Source organism: Impatiens glandulifera, chromosome 5 (assembly GCF_907164915.1).
Source record: "Impatiens glandulifera chromosome 5, dImpGla2.1, whole genome shotgun sequence".
Taxonomy (NCBI): domain Eukaryota; kingdom Viridiplantae; phylum Streptophyta; class Magnoliopsida; order Ericales; family Balsaminaceae; genus Impatiens; species Impatiens glandulifera.
The window spans coordinates 2097196-2121149 of NC_061866.1; the positions used below are offsets into that span (position 1 = coordinate 2097196).

The 23954-nt window shown below is 30.2% G+C and overlaps 2 protein-coding genes across 3 annotated transcripts; both read right to left on the minus strand.

Annotated features, from left to right (window-relative positions):
* Nucleotides 1-8268: 8268 nt before the first annotated feature.
* LOC124938522 (glutathione reductase, chloroplastic-like) lies at nucleotides 8269-12664 on the minus strand. 2 transcript variants are annotated; one of them, XM_047478972.1, is made up of 10 exons: nucleotides 12164-12664; nucleotides 11698-11923; nucleotides 11335-11613; nucleotides 11061-11237; nucleotides 10133-10186; nucleotides 9912-10060; nucleotides 9272-9335; nucleotides 9026-9196; nucleotides 8807-8944; nucleotides 8269-8542 (listed from the first exon to the last, which is right to left on the minus strand). In XM_047478972.1, exons 1-9 carry the CDS (start codon nucleotides 12526-12528, stop codon nucleotides 8807-8809), a joined length of 1623 nt encoding a protein of 540 aa, XP_047334928.1. In that variant the 5' UTR covers nucleotides 12529-12664; the 3' UTR covers nucleotides 8269-8542. The 2 variants fall into 2 exon arrangements, with proteins under 2 accessions (XP_047334928.1, XP_047334929.1); XM_047478973.1 differs by lacking the exon at nucleotides 8269-8542 and adding an exon at nucleotides 8603-8669.
* Nucleotides 12665-15847: 3183 nt separating this feature from the next.
* LOC124937438 (photosystem II reaction center W protein, chloroplastic-like) lies at nucleotides 15848-16830 on the minus strand. Its single transcript, XM_047477703.1, has 2 exons — nucleotides 16668-16830; nucleotides 15848-16279 (listed from the first exon to the last, which is right to left on the minus strand). The coding sequence occupies exons 1-2, from the start codon at nucleotides 16753-16755 to the stop codon at nucleotides 15954-15956; spliced, it is 414 nt and encodes a 137-aa protein (XP_047333659.1). The 5' UTR covers nucleotides 16756-16830; the 3' UTR covers nucleotides 15848-15953.
* Between the last annotated feature and the right edge of the window lie 7124 nt (nucleotides 16831-23954).

Below are 23954 nucleotides of genomic sequence, written 5' to 3' on the forward strand. Positions count from 1 at the left end.
TTTCGCGCCATCTAAATTTATTTGCGCGGAGCTAGCCAGCCTAATATTTTGCTTCCAATTTTACACATGTCTTCCTTTCCTTATTTTTTATTTTCTTTATTTTAATTATTTCATATATATATATATATATAAATTAAATCATAGGTCAAACTTCACCTCAGTTTAATTTTGATTCATGTAAATTATATATATATATATATATTTTTTATTTTATTTTTACTTTTTACTTTTTACTTTTTACTTTTTACTTTTTACTTTTTACTTTTTACTTTTTACTTTCTATATAGTTATAATTGAATAATGAATTTTTATTTTATTTTTTAATTAAACGAGGGACAATACAATCTCTTAAATTTAAATCGCTTTCGAATGTAATTAAATTTATGACATATTGGTCTTTTAAGACGACTTTTACCACTTGACTACTTTGGTGGAATAATAATAAATTTTATTTTTCAATGTTATTCAGTTTAATTTTAATTTGAACGAGTTTTTGTGAAGGGGATCTTCTGTTGTCAAAGTCCTCATGTTCCCTCTCAAAGGGAGAGGGGCAAAACAGTCTTTTCACAAAAATCTTCAGTTGCTATCTTCAGTTGCTATCTTCTTAATTCTATTCACTTTTTTTTAAAATCTATATAATAGTATCCTGACAATTTATAGAGAATATATATGTGTTTTAAATGGTTGTATTTGTATTATTTTGTTAGTTTTGTTAGGTTTATTTTTATTAATTTGGTTTTATATATAATGTCATAGTTATTATTGTTATTATATATATATATATATATATATATATATTATTTTTTAATAATTTATAATAAATTAATTGTTACGTGAAGAAGAAAAAAAGAAAATATTAATTAGGAAATTAATATGTTATTAATTTAGTCTTTGTAAACCATTAAAAGTGAATATTTATTATTTGTTCTATATTGAACATAAGAAAAGTTCATTTGACTAAAATTACACAATCAAGTGATACTTATATTTTATAGAGTTTGCTAATTGTGTTTTTATATTACATTTTTTCGATTTGTTTGCTTTTTATGTTTTAATAATTGTTTTCATAGTTATTATTTGTTATATTTTATTTTTATAATATATGTAATAAATTGATTGTTACGTACGTGGAAGAAAAAAAAGTTATTTGGTAGAAAATTAACAACTTCATTAATCTAACCGTTATTATTCTATCTATATTTAAAATAATAAAATAAGTTCCATTTGAGCAAAATTAAACACCAAGTTTATCGCATTGACTATGGGTTGTATTTATAAAAAAAATTAATGTAACCTAAAAAGAAAAATAATCAACACCTACTGTATAAGATATTATACCATTAATCAAGCATTTATGCTTTGCTCACCATCTATACTTTCCCTTTAACAGTTCATGACAAGTTGCTAGTTGTAGTTGTGTCTTTATATATATATATTTTTTTTTGACATAAATGTTTTTTTTGTTATAATTATTTATTTTTATGTTTTAGAATTATTTATAATATATGATAATAAATTTATTGTTAACACTTTAAATAAAAATGAAATTCTTGATGATAGGAGTACTTTACAACAATACATAAGATATATATGCTGTAAACGAATGGTTAGTTGTGCATTTTGTATTTTTTTTTTTTTTTTAAGTTTATTGTGATTATAAATGTCATGGTTAATATTTTTTTCAATTGTTATATGGGAGAAAAATATATATATGTTTAAACATGTAAATGAGTATTTATTAGTTGAACATACCAGAAAGTAGTAAAATTATACAATCAAGTTGATGGTATTAACTACGATTTATATTTTTTAATGTAACCTATAAAAAAAATAGTTTACACAATATCACATATCATCAAAGCATTTATGTTTTGTTCACCCTATATAAACACAATATAGTTTTCCTTAATTTTTGTGATCTAAGACTTGATGATTAACACATGGATTGCTAGTTGTTTATTTTGTTAGGTTTGTTTTTGTAAGGTTGTTGTTTATTTTTCTTGGTTTCTATTTTGTAATTATTTATTGTATATGATAATAAATTGATTGCTAGGTGGCAAATAAAATAAATTCAACATCTAAAATTGAATATATAATATCTATTTGAGCAAAATTACACAACCAAGTTTATCAACCTACTCAATAATATATTAATATAATCTGATCTGTGAAACATTAATGTTTTAATTGTTCACCCCATATAAAACTAGTACAAAACCTACCCATTAGTTATATTTTACTTTTATCAATCCATCACGTGTAACATAATGCATATGTTGTAAATATTTTTTTTTTGTTAATAGTTATTATTGTTATTTTCTTTGATGTCTAATGATTAACGAATTAAAAGTTTTGGAGAATTCTGAATTAGTAATAAAACATAATAATAAACTTACGGATCGATGATGATTTTTTGTTTTTTATACTTTAAATTGTTCGCCACTGATTTTGCAAGTTTGGGTTCAAAATATAATCAAATATATACAATGAAATTGTTTTACTAAGTTTCACAAAACAGTATTAATTGTTTTGGTCTTATAGTAGTCTAAATGTTCTAGTCCTTCTAACTCTTCTCTCTGATTTGCCAATGTTGTTGATCGCACAAAAACACATATATAAAGTCTCATTACATAATGCAAATCATATGGCTAACACCCCAATAAAAATGCAACATCCATCCCAACGGTAAACAATAAATGCAGAATTTAACCTTCCAAACCGTTTAAACCTGCAAGAAAGCTAGCAAATAGGTATGCACAAATGCAATCAATACAGTCCTAAAACAGTGAGTAACACACCAAGTAAGCACACAAAATTTTAGCATGGAAAACCCCTCAATGGGTCAAAAACCACGGGACACCTAGTGTCACTTAAAATCCACTACACCGGCTATAGAGCAATACAAAGTCTTCTCTAGACAATACTAGAGACATACAAATTCATCGTATCCTTGGAAACATGCACATCAAGGAATATGGAAACAATCAAAGAACAAGAAAAAAAGAATATCATCGAAATAAATGCTACTGTTCTGACAACGAAACCCCGACCTCCGGACCTCAGAATTCGATCTCCACCGTCGAATGTTGGCCCAAAAGTTGTGAAGCTTCTATCCAAAAATTAGGACGATCCAACGGTGCAAACTCCGGCGATCAAAACACTACGACTGGTTCGGAATGAACATTACCTCCGAAACTTAAAGTTTTTCTTTCTTTTCTTTCTTGCTTTTTCTCTCTTTTTCTTGCTAAAATTTGTTAAAAAAAACTCTTCTTTTATCTTGCTCCCAAATAAATGTATTAAGAAGGGTTCAAGATGGACCTATTTGCTGGGCTTTTCCTAATAGTTTAAACGGTTTGGGAAAGTGTTGTCAAACGAAGGTTAAATTCCGTATTTTGTTGTTTACCGTTGTGGTGCATTTCTCATCAAAGTGGTATTAGAACTTTGGTTGCTTATTTGTGAATTGAATTGTTTGAACGATGAAAACTAATACAAGTAGGATGATTAATTTGAATGGTTGAATTATCATGTTTGGAAGGCAAAAATGGAAGATCTATATGTGAAATATTATTACTTACCTGTTTTTACTACTGATAAATCTGAGAATAAAACTGATGCAGAATGGACTATTTTGCATAGACAAGTTTGTGGATATATTCGGCAATGAGTGGAGGATAATGTGCTGAATCATATTGTTGGGGAGACACATGCTCGTACTTTGTGAAACAAGTTTGAACAGTTGTATGCTCGAAAGACTGGGAACAATAAGTTGTTCTTGATTAAGCAATTGATCAAGTTACAGTCCAGAGATGGCACTCCTGTTACAGATCACTTAAATGCATTTCAGGGCATTGTGAATCAGCTTTCAGGAATAGGTATCAAGTTTGATGATGAGATTCAAGATCTATGGCTACTTGGTACATTACCGGATTCTTGGGAGACTTTTAGGGCATCTTTGTCCAACTCTGCACCAGATGGTATTATCACCATGGAATTGGCTAAGGGCAGTGTTATGAATGAAGAGATGAGAAAAAAGTCACAAGGTTCCACTTTACAATCAGATGTCTTGGTCTTTGAAAGACGGGGGAGAAGTCAGAGTAGAAGTCCGGGTGGTAACAAAGGAAATCAGTGTGGTACTAGCAACTCCGGTAAATGGAAGTATGCTAATGTTAAATGTTACCATTGTGGTAAAAAGGGGCACACACAAAAGTTCTGCAAACATGCAAAGAAAAAAAACAAGAAGAAAAAACTACAACAATCAAAGGAAAGATGATGATGGCGGAGACAAGGTTGAAATGAATACTATCACTAATGATTTCTTGGTTTGTTGATGATAATTTGGTGAACTTTGCACATAATGAGGCGAGTTGGGTTATTGACAGTGGAATTTCGGGTCATGTTACATCACAAAGAGATTTTTATTCATCTTACACTTTAGGTGATTTTGGGGATGTCAAGATGGGTAATAGTGGGTTATTAAAGATTGTTGGTATTGGAGAATTTTGTTTGAAATTTGATACTGGGATGGAGTTGATTTTACAAAATGTAAAACATGTCCTGAATATGAGATTAAATTTGATTTCTACAGGTTTACTTAATGATGATAGATACAACAACTACTTTGGTAATGGTTTGTGGAAACTCACTCGTGGTTTTTTGATCATGGTAAGAGGTAAATGTGCTCAAAGTTGTATGTGGCACAATCGAAGATCTCCAAGAGCATTATTAATGCTGTGGAGAATGCTGACATGATTGAGATATGGCATAAGAGACTTAGCCATATGAGTGAAAAAGACATGACTTTGTTGTCAAAGAATGAAATGTTATCATGTGTAAATGATGTCCAATTGAAGAGGTGTTTTCATTGTCTTGTAGGTAAACAAAATAGAGTTTCCTTTAAGAGCCATCCTCCCTACAGAAGAGAGAACATACTTGATCTTGTTCATTCCGATGTTTGTGGTCCTATGAAGACAAAAACACTTGGAGGTTGCTCATATTTTGTCAAATTCATTGATGATCACTCTCGGAATGTGTGGTTTTATACTTTGAAGTCTAAAGATCAAGTTTTAGATGTGTTTAAACAGTTCCATGTCTCAGTTGAGAGAGGGACTGGAAAAAAGCTCAAGTGTATTCGGACAGACAATGAAGGCGAATACATTGGGCCAATTGATGCTTACTGTATAGAGCATGGTATTCGGCATCAAAAGACTCCTCCAAAGACACCGCAGTTGAATGGCTTAGTAGAGCCGATGAACAAAACATTGGTTGAGAGAGTCAAATGTTTGCTTTCACATGCAGGGTTGCCGCGTTCCTTTTAGGGTGAAGCGTTGAACACGGCGATACATGTTATTAATCTAACCCCTTATGTTCCTTTGTAGTTTGATGTTCCTAACAGGATTTGGAGTGGCAAAGATGTTTCTTACAGTCACTTGCGAGTCTTTGGATACAAGGCATTTGTGCATATTCCCAAAGATGAAAGGTCAAAACTTGATATGAAGTCTAAGCTTTGTGCATTCTTCGGCTATGGCGAGGATGAGTTTATGTACAGGCTTTATGATCCAGTTCAGAAGAAGATTGTTCGAAGCCGGGATGTGTTTATTGAAGATCAGATTTTGAAGGATGTTGAGAAGATAGAGACAATTCCTCAACATAGTGATGATCTTATTGATTTGGAGCACACATGTTGAAGATGATGTTCCTATTGATAATCATAGTGCTGATGATGTTGATGCTTAAGAGCAAAATGTAGATGAAGTTGTTCATCCAGAGTTACCAGTTAAATGAGTATGTTCTTCTCAATGATGAGGGGGAGCCCGAGTGTTATGCAGAAGTTATAGAAGATGAGCACAAGAAAAAATGAGCTGAAACTATGCAAGATGAGATGGATTCCTTATATAAGAACAATACTTATGAGTTGGTGAAGTTGATTAAAGACAAGAGAGCATTGAAGAACAAGTTGATTTATAAGGTGGAGACCGATGAGTTTACCTCACAACCCAGATACAAAGTTAGATTGGTGGTCAAAAGATTCAGCCAAAAAAGGGTATTGATTTCGATGAGATTTTCTCTCCGATCGTGAAGATGGGTTCTATTCGGGTGGTTCTTGGTTTAGCGTCTAATCTTGATCTTGAGTTTGAGCAAATGGATGTCAAGACTGCTTTCATTCATAGTGAATTGGATAAGGGAATCTATATGGAGCAGCCTGAAGGGTTTCAGGTGAAAGGTAAAAAAGACTGTGTGTGTAGACTTCAGAAAAGTCTATATGGGCTGAAGCAACCGAAACAGTGGTATAAGAAGTTTGAGTCTGTTATGGGGGAGCAATGCTACTTCAGATCATAGTGTTTTCTTCCAGAGGTTTGGTGATGATGATTTCATCATTTTATTGTTTTATGTTGATAACATGCTTATCGTTGGCAAGAATGCAGAAAGAATTGCTAAGTTGAAAGACTTGGGACCAGCGAAACAAATTCTTGGAGTACGGATCACTCGAGATAGAGCTGTCAAGAAGTTGCACATGTCACAAAAGCAATACATTGAAAAGGTGGTTTGTAGGTTCAACATAGACAAAACTAAAGTGGTTAGTTCTCCTCTTACTACCAACTTAATTTTAAGCTAACAGATAAAGATTATCATATTTCAAAGGAGGACATTGAAGATATGGATAAGGTTCCATATGCCTCAGCGGTTGGTAGCTTGATGTATGTTATAGTGTGTACAAGGCCGGATTTAGCTCATGCAGTTAGTGTTGTTAGTCAGTTTCTATCAAATCCTAGTAGAAAACAGTTAAATGAATTCTCAGATATTTGCGCGGTACTTCCAAATTGAGTCACATTTGAAAATGAAAAGTCGGTGCTTATGAGATACACAAATTCTGATATGGCTGAGAAAATAAGTATAATATGAAATCTACTTCTAGATATTTGATGACATTTGCAGGGAGAGTTGTTTCATGGCAATTAAGATTGCAAAAGTGTGTGACCTTATTGACAACAGAGGCTGAGTATATGGCATCAACGGAAGCTTGCAAAAAACTATTGTGGTGAAAACAACAACGCTACGTGGTTCTTTGTGATGATCAAAGTGCAATATATCTTGCTAAGAATTTCATGTTTCATAAGAGAACGAAACATATTGATGTGCGGTATCATTGGATTAGAGAATCTCTTGAAGATGGGTTGTTTGAATTTGATAAAGTTCAAACCGATGATAATGGTTCCGATATGTTGACAAAGACATTGGCAAGGGAAAAGTTGAAGGTGTGTTGTTCGATCGCCGGAATGGCGAACTCATCCTCATAGTTAGGAAAAAAGGGAGATTTGTTGGGTTTTTTGTTTTCCTTAACCCATGAGGAAAAGCCCAACAAATAGGCCCATCTTGGACCTTTTGTATACACTTATTTGAGAGTAAGATAAAAGAAGAGTTTTTTAACAAATTTTAGCAAGAAAAAAAGAGAGAGAAAAAGCAAGAAAAAAGAGAAAAACTTAAATTTCGGAAGTACTGTTTATTCCGAACCAGTCTTAGTGTTTTGATGATCGTCAGAGTTTACACCGTTGGATCGTCATAATTTTTGGACAGCAGCTTCACAACTTCTGGGCCAACATTCTGGACGATTGAGATCGGATTCTGAGGTCCAGAGATCGGGATTTCGTTGCCGGAACAGTAGCAGTTATTTCGGTGATATTCTTTCTTTCTTATTTTTTGATTGTTTCCATATTCCTTGATGTACATGTTTCTAAGGGTATGATGAATTTGCATGTCTCTAAATTGTCTAGAGAAGACTTTGTATTGCTCTCTTGCCGGTGGTAGTGAATTTTAAACGGCACTAGGTGTCCCGTGATTTTTGACCCATTGAGGGTTTTCCACGCTAAAATTTTGTGTTGCTTATTTTGGTGTGTTACTCACTATTTTAGGACTGTGTTAATTGCATTTGTGCATGCCTATTTGTTAACTTCCTCGCAGGTTTAAACGGTTTGAGAAAGTGTTGTCAAACGGAGGTTAAATTCCGCATTTTGTTGTTTACCGTTGTTGTGCATTTCCCAACACTTTCCTCCTATACTCCATTAGGCATTTATTGTGATTATCAATTTCTAATTGAATTAATATTTTTGTCTACATTTGTAATTATACTCTTTATATCTATATTAATTATATTTATTTTCATACCAGAAATGTATAAGAACTTTTAATTTAAATTATCAAAATATTCATTTCTGTCTTCGATTAACAGTCCTCACAGTAATAATTCATGATCTGGACAAAGACAACCTAGCAAAGATAAAGTGAGCCAGTTACCATTTGTGTATTTCCAACATTAAATAGGTCATTTTGATCTTATATTATAAATACAAATTTACTTTCAAACTCCACATAATGAAATATATAATAGTTTCCTCAAAAAATAATTATCCTATCAAACTCGCAACTGAAAGAAAGAAAAATAATCATAACAAAATTCGGTACGCAAATAATATAAATTACCTCGCCTCAAAGTAGATACGGTTATGCAGCAGCTTTAACCTTACCCTTCTCTTTTCTCTTTTTTTTTTCTGTGAAAAGAATAAAGATCAATCTTCAGCCATTAATATTTACCGTGAGTTGGAGTTACTTTTAACCCGGTTTGTTCTGGTGAGCCCCTCAGGGAGTTTTCGTAAGAGAAACCTGCTTTTGTCTACCTACGAGCAATATGATTCTTGCTTTATCTTTCAGTAATTCTACTTTTCTTTGCTTTGTCATTTGATTAAACGACTTTTTAAATGAAATTGAACTTTTGTCTTTAGAAAATAAAGAAGGTCAAAGTGGAAGGGCAAACCTAAGGTGAAGAGCTACTCCGGATCTTTCTAGTTGGAGTTCTCATAGTCACCAGTTCCTCAGCTGTTGTAGGATGGACACCAACCGTATCATCAAAATCTGCTTTCGTCAATCCAGCTTTTATAGCCACTGCAAATCCCTGGATAAGAAAGAAAAACTCAATTCATAACACAAAAATTCTAGAAAAGTATACAAATAACAAAGTTAGTAAGTACAAAACCTGCACAATTTCGGCTGAATCATCTCCGCACATTTGTAATCCCAGAACCTTGTTGGTCTTGGCACACACAATAAGTTTCATGAAAACTCTATCTGGAAGTCCAGAAAGAGTAGCCTTTAATGGTCTGAAATTGGAGGTGAAGATATCAACGTCACCATATTCTTTCACAGCCTATTAATTTCAACGAACCATTAAAAACCAAAATCAATATGATGTTTGTAAATATTCGGATAGTCGAGAGGACACCTGTTCCTCTGAAATGCCAACTTGTCCAATGGGTGGCTGGGAAAAGACAGCAGATGGCACAGCCCTATACAATGTGTATAAATTGTGAAAATTTGAAGGAAAATATTGCAAATAATAATGCTATTGAGATTGATTGGGTAAAAAATATTACAAGCCTAATCTTCTTTATCGGTTTTAAACAAAACAAGAGAAAACAACTTCTACAATTAACAAAATAACCGTCACTATTCTAGAAGACATAACTGCTATGCTTCTAGATATATATCATCGATCTATGTATTTAGACCTTGCTTGATATGGGTTATTTGGGAAAATTAATCCACCATCCATCTAACAATATATTGTATTTCGGAAAAAGATAATTACTCCTCAATCACATCATTCGAATTATCAACCAAAATATCAAAGATACTCACTATTTAAAAGATTTTTTTTGTAGATTTATACCCCTAATGTCTTTTTACTCAAATAACTTATCTAGCGCAAAGGTTGGTTATTCAAATAACCCTAGATCAAACAAGGCCTTATATTCTACATAAATAATCAAGAAACTCCAAATCAATCATTGATCATATTAAAGCCTATTCAATTTTATTCTATCAAGGTATTATTAATCAATTAATACAAACAAAAGAAACACCTGTAATCAGGTTTTGTCGGTTCATTGGCAAAAATGGTCTTTGCTAGCGCCCCACCCTCCATCAAAGCAACTGGTGTCAAATTCAATCTATCTGTAACATCTCCAACAGCCCAAATTGATGGTACTGAGGTACAGGAGTATTCATCAACCTGATAGACAAATAATGAGTTAAAGTTGCCATAGACAATGGTTGAGCAGCAGAAGGCTTAGATAATAAGTACCTCTATTGCTCCATTCTTGCTCATTTTTACTCCTACAGCTTCAAGGCCTAAATTCTGCAATTCAACACATATAAATATATAATTTAGAGGTGCGGACTAAGAGCTTGTTTGATCTTGGTTTTTTGGGATTTTGTCCAAAAAACCTTGTTCGATAAAAAAAGTAGGTTATTTGGGTTTTCAATTGGTTTAATTACTAAAATTTCCTTTTGTATTTAAAATTTAATAAAATTAAAGTAAGGGTATTTTCGTTAATGAAATGAGTGATTTTATTGTTAAAATGATAGTGGTGTGATAGAGAGAAAAAACTAAAAAACTGAATAAAATCCACATCTCTAAATGCTACGTTTCCATCTCAATAATTAAGTACACATATAGGCAAATGAGAAATGTTTTCCGCCAGAAAGAAAAACTTCCCATGAACTTTTGCACGGCTCTCTGCACTTAAGGGATCTTGCAAAAGTCTAAGGCCTTGTAAGATAACACAACTAACTACTTAATCTAAATGATTAAGTGCTTATTTGAATTAAGTATTTAATACTTAAACACTTTAATTACTTAGATTCAGCTTAAATTAAGCTAAAAAATTAAGTTATAAAATCTGGCATAATTTGATAAACTATGAATCACTTAACTCGGTAATCTATAAAGAACATATAAAATACAACTTGAACCCTAAAAATTAATCAACTTGCATCATAAAATAGGTTTTAAAGTATTTGCCCTACATTAGTTCCACGTGGTATAAAATCAACTTACCTATCTAAGTCTATAAAATTTAGATATTTTCATTTGGTTTCCAGCATTTACTCTTCATATACTTAACTCATTTGTCACTCAAAATTAAGTATGCATAACTTAATTTTCAATTTTATCAAATAGCACACTAAGATAGTGGAAGAACACAAATGCCGGAAGACATGAGAGAAACCTTAGTGTTGGGTCTACGGCCCGTTGCAAACATGACATGAGAGAAACCTTCAATTGTTCCTTTATTGGTCTTTAATGACAAAGAGCCATCAGCCAATTTCTGGATAGCCTGAGGTGTCTCTTCTGGATGGAATTCAATCCCTTTAATTGCCATTTGCTCTGTAACAAAATCTCTAATCTGCAGTAGTTAAAGCATTAACCTTTAACCGTATGTACATTTATGCTGATAAACATCAAACAGAAGTCCTACAGTCCTTAAGAGAGTTCGTAATCACCTCTTCATCGAATCCTCTCAAAACCTTCTTTTGCCTTATGAATGCATGGACTTCACTTTTCAAACCATTGAAGATGCCAGCAAACTCGAGCGCAATGTAGCCTCCTCCAATTATTGCAATTTTCTTTGGTCTTGACGGTAAATCAAGAGCCTTATCAGAATCTATAGCATATTCGCTGCCAGGAATATCAGGGATACTAGGGCGTCCTCCAACTGCAATTAATATGTGCTTTGCAGTGTAAAGCTTCCCATCCACATCAACAGTGTGTGGATCCACAATCTATATGGAGACAGAACAAAGTGCATTAGGTATAAACTTAAGCTTAAGCCAAATCAGATCATAAGTTTTGCAACAGTATCTGACCTTTCCTCGACCTTCTAATAAGGTGACTCCAGCATTATTCAAAATATTTTTGTAGATGCCTGTAAGGCGATTAAGCTCAGCATCCTTATTAGCCATCAAGGTGCTCCAGTCATGCTCGGGTTCTGCTCCATATTTCCATCCAAAACCACCACTCTCTTCAAACTCATGTGAATACTTGGATGCATACACTAGTAATTTCTTGGGAACACATCCACGAAGAACACACCTTCATTTAATACACCGAAAATCTTTCACCTTAGACTTAAACAACCAATTCGGATTTCTAGCAACTTGCAAGCATAATAATATAGAAGAACATAAGAGAATCAAGCCAGTTATTCCAATTGCTTCAAAACTATACTTAATTGCAGTGCAAATATGCTAATAACAATGATCCAATCAATGTTTTCTATCAACAATTAATTTTTAGACTGATTGTATAACATATGAAATTGAAAGGACTTACGTTCCACCTACTCCTCCAGTAGTATCCGAAGATATGTTGGAGAATGGAAGTTCGCAAACGGCAACTGAAGCGCCGAAATTAGAGGCGAAACGAGCAGCTCTGACGCCGCCGCTTCCTGCGCCGATAGTGAAGAGATCAAAGTCGTATTTACGAGACTCTGTTCCGTTGTCTAGCTCAGCTCGTACGGAGAAAAGACGAGGATGAGAGGAATAAGGACGGCGAGGAGATAGAAGCTGAGGAAAAGAATTAAGAGGGAGAAAAGGAGAGGAGAGAGACACCACCACCGGTAGCTTGTTGCGAAGGTTGTGGAAGGTCGAGGAAGAAGAGAAGATAGACAGCTTCGGCGCAGTTACAGAGGTCGCCATTACTGTAAGCTTAGCTTCTCTTGTGAACCCTTGCCGTTCTGTTCTGCCCGCCGGCGCCGCAGACGGAAAGGAACCTGGAAGCTCTTTTATCCTTCTTCTCAAATTTCGCTTATCTCACTATGGATTGCAGAAATGCGAAAAAAGGACTGTCAAAATCGAGTTTATTAAAACTAATTAATAATCATTTAGTTTCTCGTTTATTCCGGACCTTGATTTAATTAATTTGTATATTCTTTAATTAGATATAACAAAATATAAAATAATATCTACAAAATTAGTAAGATTGATATTAAGTGCGGAGGTTTGGATAGAAGTTGCAAGTTAGGTTAAATTGAGTTGATGACCTGTATCTCGATTACTTTTTATGAACTATTTGATCCGAAAAAACCGTAAGACGTTTAGTGATCGCGGTCGAACAATGCATTTATTATTGCACAATATTATTATTATGACGATATTAAAGATTTTTTCTAGAAAATCGGTGGAAACGATCGGTGAACTCATTGATCTTTTAAGGATCTTCGAGCTTTTCTTGATCACCTTTTGAGATTTTTAGGTTTTTTTAATGTTATATTTTATGTTTCTTCGTTGATAAGCATTTTTTGTTTATGTTTTTATTATTGCTCTTAAATAGTTAATCTCGTTGTTGTGTATATGTGTTTGGTGACAAAGTGAACACTTGTGTTTTATATTATTTTTGTCGTTAGGTTTAAACAACTATCATTTATATCATTTATACTAGGGCTGCAAATGAGTCAAGCTACTCATGAGCCACTCGTGAGCCGCTCGGTCAAAGCTCGGCATGAGCTTGACTTTGACCGAGCTCGAGCCGAGCTCGAGCCGGCTCGTTTAAAATTCGAGTCGAGCTTTTTCGAGCAAGTATATAATATATAATATTTTTTATTTAATATTAAAACTCAAATAATATATTTTTTTTTCATCTATTTCTCTTAAAAACCCATAAAGGCCCACAATCTATAAGTAAAACCCTAATTTCTAACATATTTATTATCTACGACTCTTCATCTAACCTAATCTTCTTATCTAATCGTTAATCTTTCATTCTCATCTATCCTAATCTTTTTCATCTAATAGTCTCTTTTTCATTTTTCCTTTTAATTTTCTTCTTCTAATCAACTCTTCTTTCATTCTTCCTTCATTTTCTCTTCCATCTTCACCATTTCTTTCTCTCACTCTTCACTTCTTTCATTCTTCCTTCTAATCCTTTTCATCTAATCTCTTATTCTTTCATTATTCCTTCATTTTCTCTTCCATCTTCACCATTTCTTTCTCTCACTCTTCACCGTTCTTTCACTCTTAATCTTTCTTCATTCATTCTTCACCATTTCTTTAGCTCTTAATCTCTTATTTTTTAGTCTTCACATATTTTTCACTCTTCATCTATTCATTTTCTCATTCAGAAGAGGGAAGAGGTAATTAAATTTATTTTCGATAACTATTGTTTTTGCTTTTTATTTAACTTTGATTTTTTATTAAAAGAAATTTATGCTTATATATCTTTTTTTTCTTTCATGTATTAGTTTTTTCCATGTATTTAGGATAAACTTAGACTTCGATTATTCTATCCATAAGGATGAATATATAGAATAACACTTATTTTTTATAAAAAATAAAAAAAAAAACTGGTTATAAAAAAAAAGACAGAAAATAAAAAAAAAATAATAAATTATATATAATAAAAGTATATTATATATAATATTGAAAGAGATAAAAAAGAGTTAATATATTATATATAATAAAAATAATATTAAGATATAATAATTAGTTTAGTATAAAAAAATAAAAAATGGTGAATATTTTATTTATAATAAAAGTATATTATACTTTATATTTTATATTGAAAAGAGATAAAAAAAAGTAAATATATTATATATAATAAAAATAAATATTATGATATAATAATTAGTATATTATAATATATAATTATTTACGGATAAAAATAGTTAATATATATTTATGCTTATATATTCTTTTATTACTTATTTAATTAATTTTTCATTTTTTCAAAAGAAGAAGACATATCAAGAAATTTTGTTACCGGTATCTACCTCTTAAAGTAAGTTAAATTTTAGTTATTTGTTTTAATATTTATTTTTTATATTAATTATTTTTAAGATTAAACATTTCATATTATTGAATGCAGATATCATATTATTGAATGCACGTAGTTGTATGTGTGATATGATTGAAGAACATGAGTTAAAAAAATTAATATATTGAATGTTCAAATAATTTTTATAATTTTGTACTTTAAGTTTTGAATTTTATGTTTTAGAATTTTGATTAGTAACGGTGATTTAATGTTTTAGATTATTATATTTTAGAATTTTCAATAGTTATGATTATTTCATATTTTAATTTTGAAATATCATGTTTTAAATTATTAATATGTATGAAAGTTTGATATTTTAATTTTAAATAATTAGAGTTATATCATATTTTTATCTTTTTTTTTTTTTTTGGTGGACTAGCATAGATCCACCATTGCCCTAAAGGATATGCAATTTGGGGAATTAAACAAACTGATGATAACTTCATATTTAAGAATAACATGAATTATGTATCCTACATTAATAATCTTTATTCTCTTTTGGACATAATATATGAGTGTTCAGATAAAATTATAATATTTGTTGATCAAAAGAAAATAAATAAGTACTTCAATCTAATAAAGAAAATATAATGAAAAAAGAAACCAAGCATACATACAAAAATAAAACAACTAACTTTTCTCTAGTATAAAAGATCAAATTTCTCAGAGTTTATAATATAAAATAGATATTTTTACACTTCAAACTGTATTAACTTTCTAAAATTAATAAATATATATATATATATATATATATATATATATATATATATATAATATCCTTTACTTATCAATCACCTAAAAATCGATATATTTCATCAATATAATTAAATAAAAATTAATTATTGAATTAACCTAAAAATCAAGATTTATCATGTTACCCTACCTAAATCCAAACTTCTCATTAACTCAATAAAAGACCACCACTACAATCATAAAAAAAAATCCAGTAATTATTGTGTTAACCTAAAAATATAGATTTATCATGTTAGCAATCAAACTTCTCAAACTACATTAATAACTCCTGCATTACCAATCTAAGTTATACTCCATAAACTTCAAATCTAATCATGATCCATTCATAATCTAAAAGTAAGTTTAAGTTTAGATTTGTCAATCTTTAAGTTCCTTTTTTCTCACCAATCAACATATTTTTAATTTCACTCTTCCTAGAGAGAAGAATTAAAAAAAAAAAAAACTAGAAAATTATTAACCAAGAAGAGCACACATACACAATTGATTATGGAGGATCGAGTGCCATTCATTACATAATAATAGTAGCATTAATAATAGTTACAAATTATAAAACATGAATCTAGAGAGACAATCCAGATTCCTCATCATCATCAATGGTTCCTGAGTAAACAGTATACAGTGCCCAGATCAAACCAAACACCCCCAAAAGTATCCAACCTAGTAAATTGTTACTCAGACCAAATGGAAGACCAATCCCCTCGGTGCTCATCCTCTCGTCCACCAGAGCCATGGCTGGGCTAGACAACGCCGCCGCACTTGCTGCCGCCATCAAAGCCGCCCCTTTTCCCATCGTGGTTAAACCCTTAATTTCCTCCTCTCCCTTCTCTTGATCTATCGAACACCTCACTTTCCCAACCTTACTTATCTTTGACATTGCCGGCAATCCTATACAAATTAACCCAATTTTCAAATCCTACAAATTAACCCAATTTTCAAATCCTACAAATGAACCCAATTTTCTAAAAAAATTTTTATCCCAGCCCGAGTCCTCGGTTCTAGCCCGTGGACCGACGAGTTACATTTGCCTTGATTAATTGGTTAATTGTGTTTACGGACTATAAGTTTAACATGCGGGTATTAGTCGTATTCAGAACTAGAAAAAAAAACCCAATTTTCAATCCTACAAATTAACCCAATTTCCAATCTACATCCTTTATCAATATATTTAATTTTGAAATGAAAAATGGATGATCTTAGTTAAATTTTTAAAAATAAGGGTCATCTATCAAAACTCATAACAAAAACAGAGAAATATTAATTATTTGAAAAGTACCCAATATTGCGGAAGGTTGAAGAGATGGCGATCTCTTCTGCAGAAGAGCTGTTGCAGTAACAGATGAAGCGCCGGCGAAGGAAGCCATTATTGAACCCAATAGATTAAGATTGAAGAAAGTAGTGTTTTATTTGATATTTGTTGTACATAATAATAAAAGAGAGAATCTAGAAAAACACAAGAACAATTACAATATGTCGTAAGTTCACCACACAACATGGATAGAAGAATCGTTTCCTCATCCTTAATTAACCAATGGATTGTCTCCACGTGTCACGACATCCCACTATGGACACTATTTTCATTTAATCAAAACCCTAGGGTCTGTTTGGTATAACAAAGGCAAAAGGATATGCCAAAGTGTTTTTAAAAGAACGGGCAGCCGGGCACCCAACTTTTCCTTTTTCTTTTGCTCGATGTAAAAAGTTTGTTTTGATGTGCTTTATGAAAATACGAGCAAACTTTAATCTTATTCTCTGTCATTTGGACATAATTTATCTTTACTCTGTTTTCAAGGAGAATAAAAAGTGACTAGCTACAAATTTATGACCGTTTATAAGTATCCTATTTTTGATTGGGATGTCCAAGAGCATAATTAACCACCATCTTATTTTTTATTAGGGACATAATTATAATTTTTATAAATTCTCAAGTTGATAGGTGCATTCCATAGATTTGTTCGATGCTTTATATGAACTAAATGAGTATTTATTAAAAGAATCGTGATTAGTGCATGGTTTTACATGACACTAGATATGATCGAAGAACTTTTTAACAATGATGTGTAAGAAGATAGTAGATTATATTGAACGGAAATAAATAAATATTATTCGATTGAAGAACATAAAAAAAATTAAGGGTAAGTCTAAGTCCTTGATTTTGATTTTTTTTAAATCTTAATATATTCCAACATCATTTAATATATTTTTTTTTATCTATGACTCAATTTATTAATTAAAAATTAATAAAAAAATATCATATTAATGAATATAATGATTTGAATAATCTAGAGACATGAAATCAAAATGGTTGCGAAAGAAAACAATACGAGTGATGAGAATTCTTGAAATAAAAATTAGTCATTCTAATATTGATAAGGTTGACGTGTGATGTTTTTTATGGGTACGATTCGTGTATTTTTTAAGGAACGAGAAATTCGTTAATGTGGAGATTATTGAATTTGTAATTTATTCATCACATCTCAATAAGTGCGGTATTCACTTAAGGAAGAGATTGTTGAGTTTGAGCTCATATTTTATTAAAGTTTATACATTGTAATGGACTTTTAGTCTTTATTGGGCTTAGGAGTAATATAATCTTTTTGGTTTTGATGTACTTCTATAATAGAGACATTATAACATATGGTTACTTGGACTATTATTCCATGAAAAATATGTAGAATGAACGACTCCTTGAGGATTTAGGCATTTGTTGGTCGAACCTCGTTATATCTTGTGTTTTTTATTATTCTTTACCCCATTTTATTTTTATATATATTATTTTATCGTGTGTTTAGATTAGATTCTTATCTCAACAAGTGGTATCAAATCATATTTTGAGAATATTTAACACAATCTATTTATGAAGATATGACAGAAACCCTAAAAATTATTGAATAAATTGTTACAAATTTGTGTTTTTGTTGAAAATTGTTGGTTGTTTGAGAAAACAATATTGGTTGTAGAATAATTAGCCGTTGTGAAGATTTGAGTTGAAATCTTTAGTTGTTAAGGAGATGTCAAAAGATCGTTAAAATATTTTTTAGTTTTTGGTGATGATGTCTTAAGAAGAAGAGAGAATAAGACAATGAGTATTTTGTTTTTCTCGAATGCGTCAATGGGTGTAGGTGACGAAAAGTCATCGTGTTTTTCTCGAATGCGTCAATGGGTGTAGGTGACGAAAAGTCGTCAATGGGTGTAGGTGACGAAAAGTCGTCGTGTAGGCAGACACTAGAATGAAAAAGATGATGTATATTATTTTGACATATTTTAGTTTGAGACATATGCTCTATTAAAATATCAAAAATGAATAATATATATATTATAATATAATATAATATAGAGAGAGAATGAGCCAATAATATTTGAATCGGTCGACAACTAAGATTTTTTTAACTAAGATATTTTCAACTAAGATTTTTTTTTTTAAATCTCGTTTGATTTCATAAAATAGGTTTAAGGCCTATTTGATTCCAATTTTCACAAGTAAAGCCTTGTTTGATTTTAATCAAGTTTTTAAAACTTCATTTGCTTTGATCTTGGATTTGTATTGAGGCTTGTTTGACTTGAATTTCTCAAAGATTGAAATTTGTGATTTATCGTTAAGAGATTTGATATTCGTTAATATAGAGATTGAAAATTGGAGTTGAAAAAAGGTGGAGTGCTTATTCGATGTTGCAGATTATGGAAGACAGTTGATGCAAACATGTAAATGATTTTCTAATTAAAGCGCGTGGCTTTAAGGTTTGTTTGCATGAGTGTGATTTTTGATATATGTGTATAAGGTCTAAATTTGGATTTGCATTAAAACTTGTGAGTAGTTTTGTTTGGCAATCTCTAGTAAGTGTTGGTGCAAAATTGTTAAGTGGGTGTTGATGCCTCAAAGGTTCTACCAAGAATGATAATTTCTAAGGTATGAGTTGAGGATACACTAATTTTATCATGATTTGTTAGATTCTTTCTATGCATGATTTGGCTAGAGAATATAGAGAACAAACGATATTATTTCATGCTTATAGAAAATTAGTTTGCGGTTTTTTATAATCGATTGTTGTATTGGCATACATGAGTGACATTATTTGAAGCTCTTATTGATATACTCTTAGATATAGTCAAAAGTAGAAAAAAAAACTCACAATGTTGAGAACTTTGACTTGAAGAAATTTTTAGCTAAAATGAGTTTAGAGAGATTTTCTTTGGAAAATGGTTATTGAAGAAATATATTGCAAGAGCTAATCAAGATGAAGATTATGGTGAGATTATGTGCTTTACACTTGACAAAAACATGATCGAGTATGAAAAGTTTTTATCAAAAAAGTGTTTACCGTGTCGACATGTTGTTAGAGCAATCCTTCAGGCCAAATTGCAAGATTGCATCGAGTTGGCGGGTGATTAAGGATTGACACAACTCTAGCTAATACACAATATTAATGAAAAACTAGGAAGAGGAAGACTAGTGAAATACACTTATAAGTTGATGTGGAGCCATCTTCAAAGCAACTCTCAAACGAACTAAGAATAAATCATTTCATGATCTTCTAATGTGTGAAGATAAATAAAACCTTGAATAATATTCCTAGTCATAAAAAAAAGACTAGATAGGAGACTCGGTTTATTCAAAGGTGATGATTTTGTTACTTCTTTTGTTCTATCTTAATTGTTTATGCATTGTGGATTATAGTTTAAATAAATGAGATGATTGATTTATCATTTTATCGAGGAGAGGATTGAGACCTTAAATGAGAATCTTAGTCATGAAAAAGGCTAGATGAGAGGTTCGATCAATTCAAATGGAAGGATATTCACGATTTCTTTCGGAGAAACTATAGATGATCATTTGAAGCATTGATGAAGACAATTGAAGAGAGATAGTGAATCTTGAAAGGATATTGTTGAATTGCTATTCGTTTTTTGATTCAAAAAACTAGCAAATTGCAAGTTAATTTGTTCAAGGAGAAATATGAGGTTCAAGTTGGTTGAGTATGCAATGTTTAAACCAAGATAAGTGATAAATATTTTGTTAGATATTGAGTTTAAGAAAAGAGATGTCGAGATAACCTAATTTATTTGTTATGAAGTATTCAATAAAAGTTCTTCTTGGGTCTTCTCTCTTTTGATCGATATCTTATTTTGAGGAAGTAGACGATGAAATTTCGTTTTGGTGTCCTTTGTTTTTCAATAGATATCTAGTTTTGAAAAAAAAATAGACGACGGAAGTTCTTCTTGAGTCTATTCGGTGTTTTAGTTTCAGTCAATTGTTGGACTTGAAAAATAAGGCACTCAGTTTGTGGCAAACCCGGTAAAGATTATTTTGACATAATAAATAATTTTTAATTCTTGTTTATGCATATGTCAACAAGTATGAACAAAGATTGGGAAGAGTTATTGAGTGTCTCTCGTCGTTAAAATATCGTGGTTACCCAAATTTACTTGGTGTTATAAACTCTATGATTTTATCTTCTTAGGGTTTTTGAGTGGAAGTGAGGTATAATAACTTATCTCGTGAATGACTCGAACAGTGAAGATTAATTTGTGACTCATAATCTTTTAATGGTGCGATATACGTGATGGTGGAGATTGTTATTTTCTAAATTTCTCGAATAAGTGACAGGATATCAAGAATTTGCTATTGCTAATTCTAGGTGAACAAAATTATATGCTAATATTTTCAGATGCTTATTCGGTGCCATTATCTACCACCTTTGGGTTGAAAGGAATGCAAAAATTTTTACCCGAGTTCGTAGGACGATGGATTAAACTTGGAATGATATTTTCATGGACAAAAACTCTCTTGCTTGTACGTGGAGGCAGATTCTTACAAATGAACAAAATTGAATTCTTAACCAAAATTAGAACATTCATTTTGGTGAAGTCACTAGTGTGACTCTCTTCAAGGCACTCTAACTTAGATTAACTTTTGTTTATCCTTGGATTTTCTTGATTATTTCTCTTTGTATTTGATTTTTTTTTGTTTTTTTTAATCAAGACAAATGGTATATTTTGCCTTGAAAACTGATGTTTGTTTTCCTTTTTGTATTTTAAATTAAATGACTTTAAGTCAAGAAAAATTATTAAAAAAATTATCTTTATATATTAATAAACTTTAAAATATATACTTTTTAAATTTTCACTATATAATCCTACATTGAATAAGCTACTGTTAAAATTTTACAGTATTTTAAAAATAATTAAATTATTTAGAAAGAAAAAAATAAATTTTTTTTATTAAAGAAAAAATTATTAGTTGTTTATTGTTTCTATATTTTTACTTGAACTTTTATTAAATAAAAAAAATATTATATACTTAAAATAATAACGTGACAATAATAATTTATTTATTAGTAAGTATATATAACCGCAAATACACTTAACCATGCGTAAAATTTGTTGTCTAACGAGCTTAAACACAGTATCTTAGGGTTATTATTGTCGCTAGGCTAGAAGAGAGAATTTATCTGCCTTATTTTCATATATAAGAATGAGTAATTTTAATATTATTAGAAAAAAGTGAATTTCTTTTGTATGATATTATATTTGATTGACCTGAAAAAAGTTTTGATATAAAACCATTTATAAAGTATTAAAAAACTGAAAAAATGTTTAAATAATTTTTTTTTTTTTTTTGTGAATAAAAAAAGTAAAAAAAAGAAGAAGAATAAGTAGTGATCCTTTCAAGAGAAAAAATACAATGCAACGGCTCCTTACTTTTCTTGTGAGTTGTGAGATCAGACGGTGGTGGCCTCAATCAACACTTTTGAAAGTTGCACCATTGAAAGTTGAAACTGATCAAAATCACAACTTGGAAAAAGAAAATTAATCAATCTATCAAAAGTATAAAAAATTTAAAATCCACTTTTTTTTTTTCCTTTTGATAAAATTATTTTTTATAATTTTAAATAAGGAGTATAAAATTTAATTGATATTGAAATTTTAAACATTTATAATCTTAATATGATCCATTTAAACAAAATAAAATTTCAATATAAAAAAAAAACTATTATAAAAAATTTATTGGTGACTACAAGAGCTTGTTCCATATAAGTTTTTGTAGATTTTACTCAAAAACTCAACTATCAAATTTTTTTTCTAAAATCAAATTTATTTTAAAAAATATCAATTTTTATCAAAAAAAAAAAAAAAAAAAAAAAGAACATAAGTAATTATTTAAAAGACAATCTAGTGTAGTTAGATAATGTTAATTAACTAAATTGAATATAATAAGTGGGTGAAGCAAAACTACTGTCTCTAGATGGCGAAATCAGAAACCTTCCGGTGAAATAGAAACAAACATCTATCTCGACCTTTTTGACCATTCCCTTCTTAGAGAGCGATCACTCAACAATGAACACTAACTTCAAGCCGTCGAGAATGAGTACCTCTCCCTCACGAGAATCAAACATGTGTCTTAACATAAAAAGACAATATCCTAACAACTTCATATGAATGGTACGAAGAGTTAAAAAAAGACATTTTTTGATTCAAACCATTATATGTACATCGAGAAATTGTATAAATTCCTCACCGGAAGGAAAAGACTTTCTAAACTCACACAAGTGAACGAGTCATATACAAAAGAGAGGAATGAAATAGCTCGTCATATTGACTATAAAATCAAGTAAATTGAACGAAATAATCAAATTGTAATAGAATTGTTTTTATTAAATATTTTGAAATACAATGAATATAAGAAGAAAATACTTAAAAAAAAAAATTAAGAATAGATAAAGTTACAAATTTTATTTCATCTCTTTTCATATATATATATATATTTTGTAAGAACTTATAAAAAAAATATTAAAGGAAGGAGTCAAGTTGAGGTCTATATCTTATAAATTAGACCACTTTAAAGCTTTATTTTGATATAAATTTATACTAAAATATTTGTAAGCAAAATTTATTTGATAAAAAAATAATTTAACATCTTTATTTCTATAATCTCATTATTCTATTTGAAAAATAAATTAATAAAAAAATAAAGGCATTCTTAAAAAAAAATATTATTAGATTATAATAATTATTATAAAGATTTTTAAAATTTGTTAAAGTAAAATATATAATAATTTTATATTCAGTATAAAATTTCTTATGAAAAAGACAATAATTTAGTATCTTCCTACTTAATTTTTTTTTATGACAATTTTTTGCATATTGTTTTTTATTTTTTGCCAGTTAAAAATTGGCATACCAGTCCAGTTTCACAATATACGAGATTTAATATATAAAGAAGCCCTAATATTTTTTTTTTAAAAACAAAAGAATAACACAATTTTTGCACAAATAGGAATTCTTAAAAATACACTAAACGTAAACAAATTAAAGTGATAAAAAAGTGGGTCAAAAGAGATGAAGAAATAATTATTTAATCTAAAGAAAGACAAATCTTCCTCAATGAAGATAAAGATAAAGCTTAAAAAAGCTTGATTGATCTTCTGTTAAAAGTTCCTAATTATCATTATAACCATCAATTCAATTAATTTATTAATTATAAAACTAAAATACCCTCATTTTACTTTTTCAAATTTCAAATTTAAAAAAAAAAAATCATAATTTATTGTAAGCAAATCTCAAA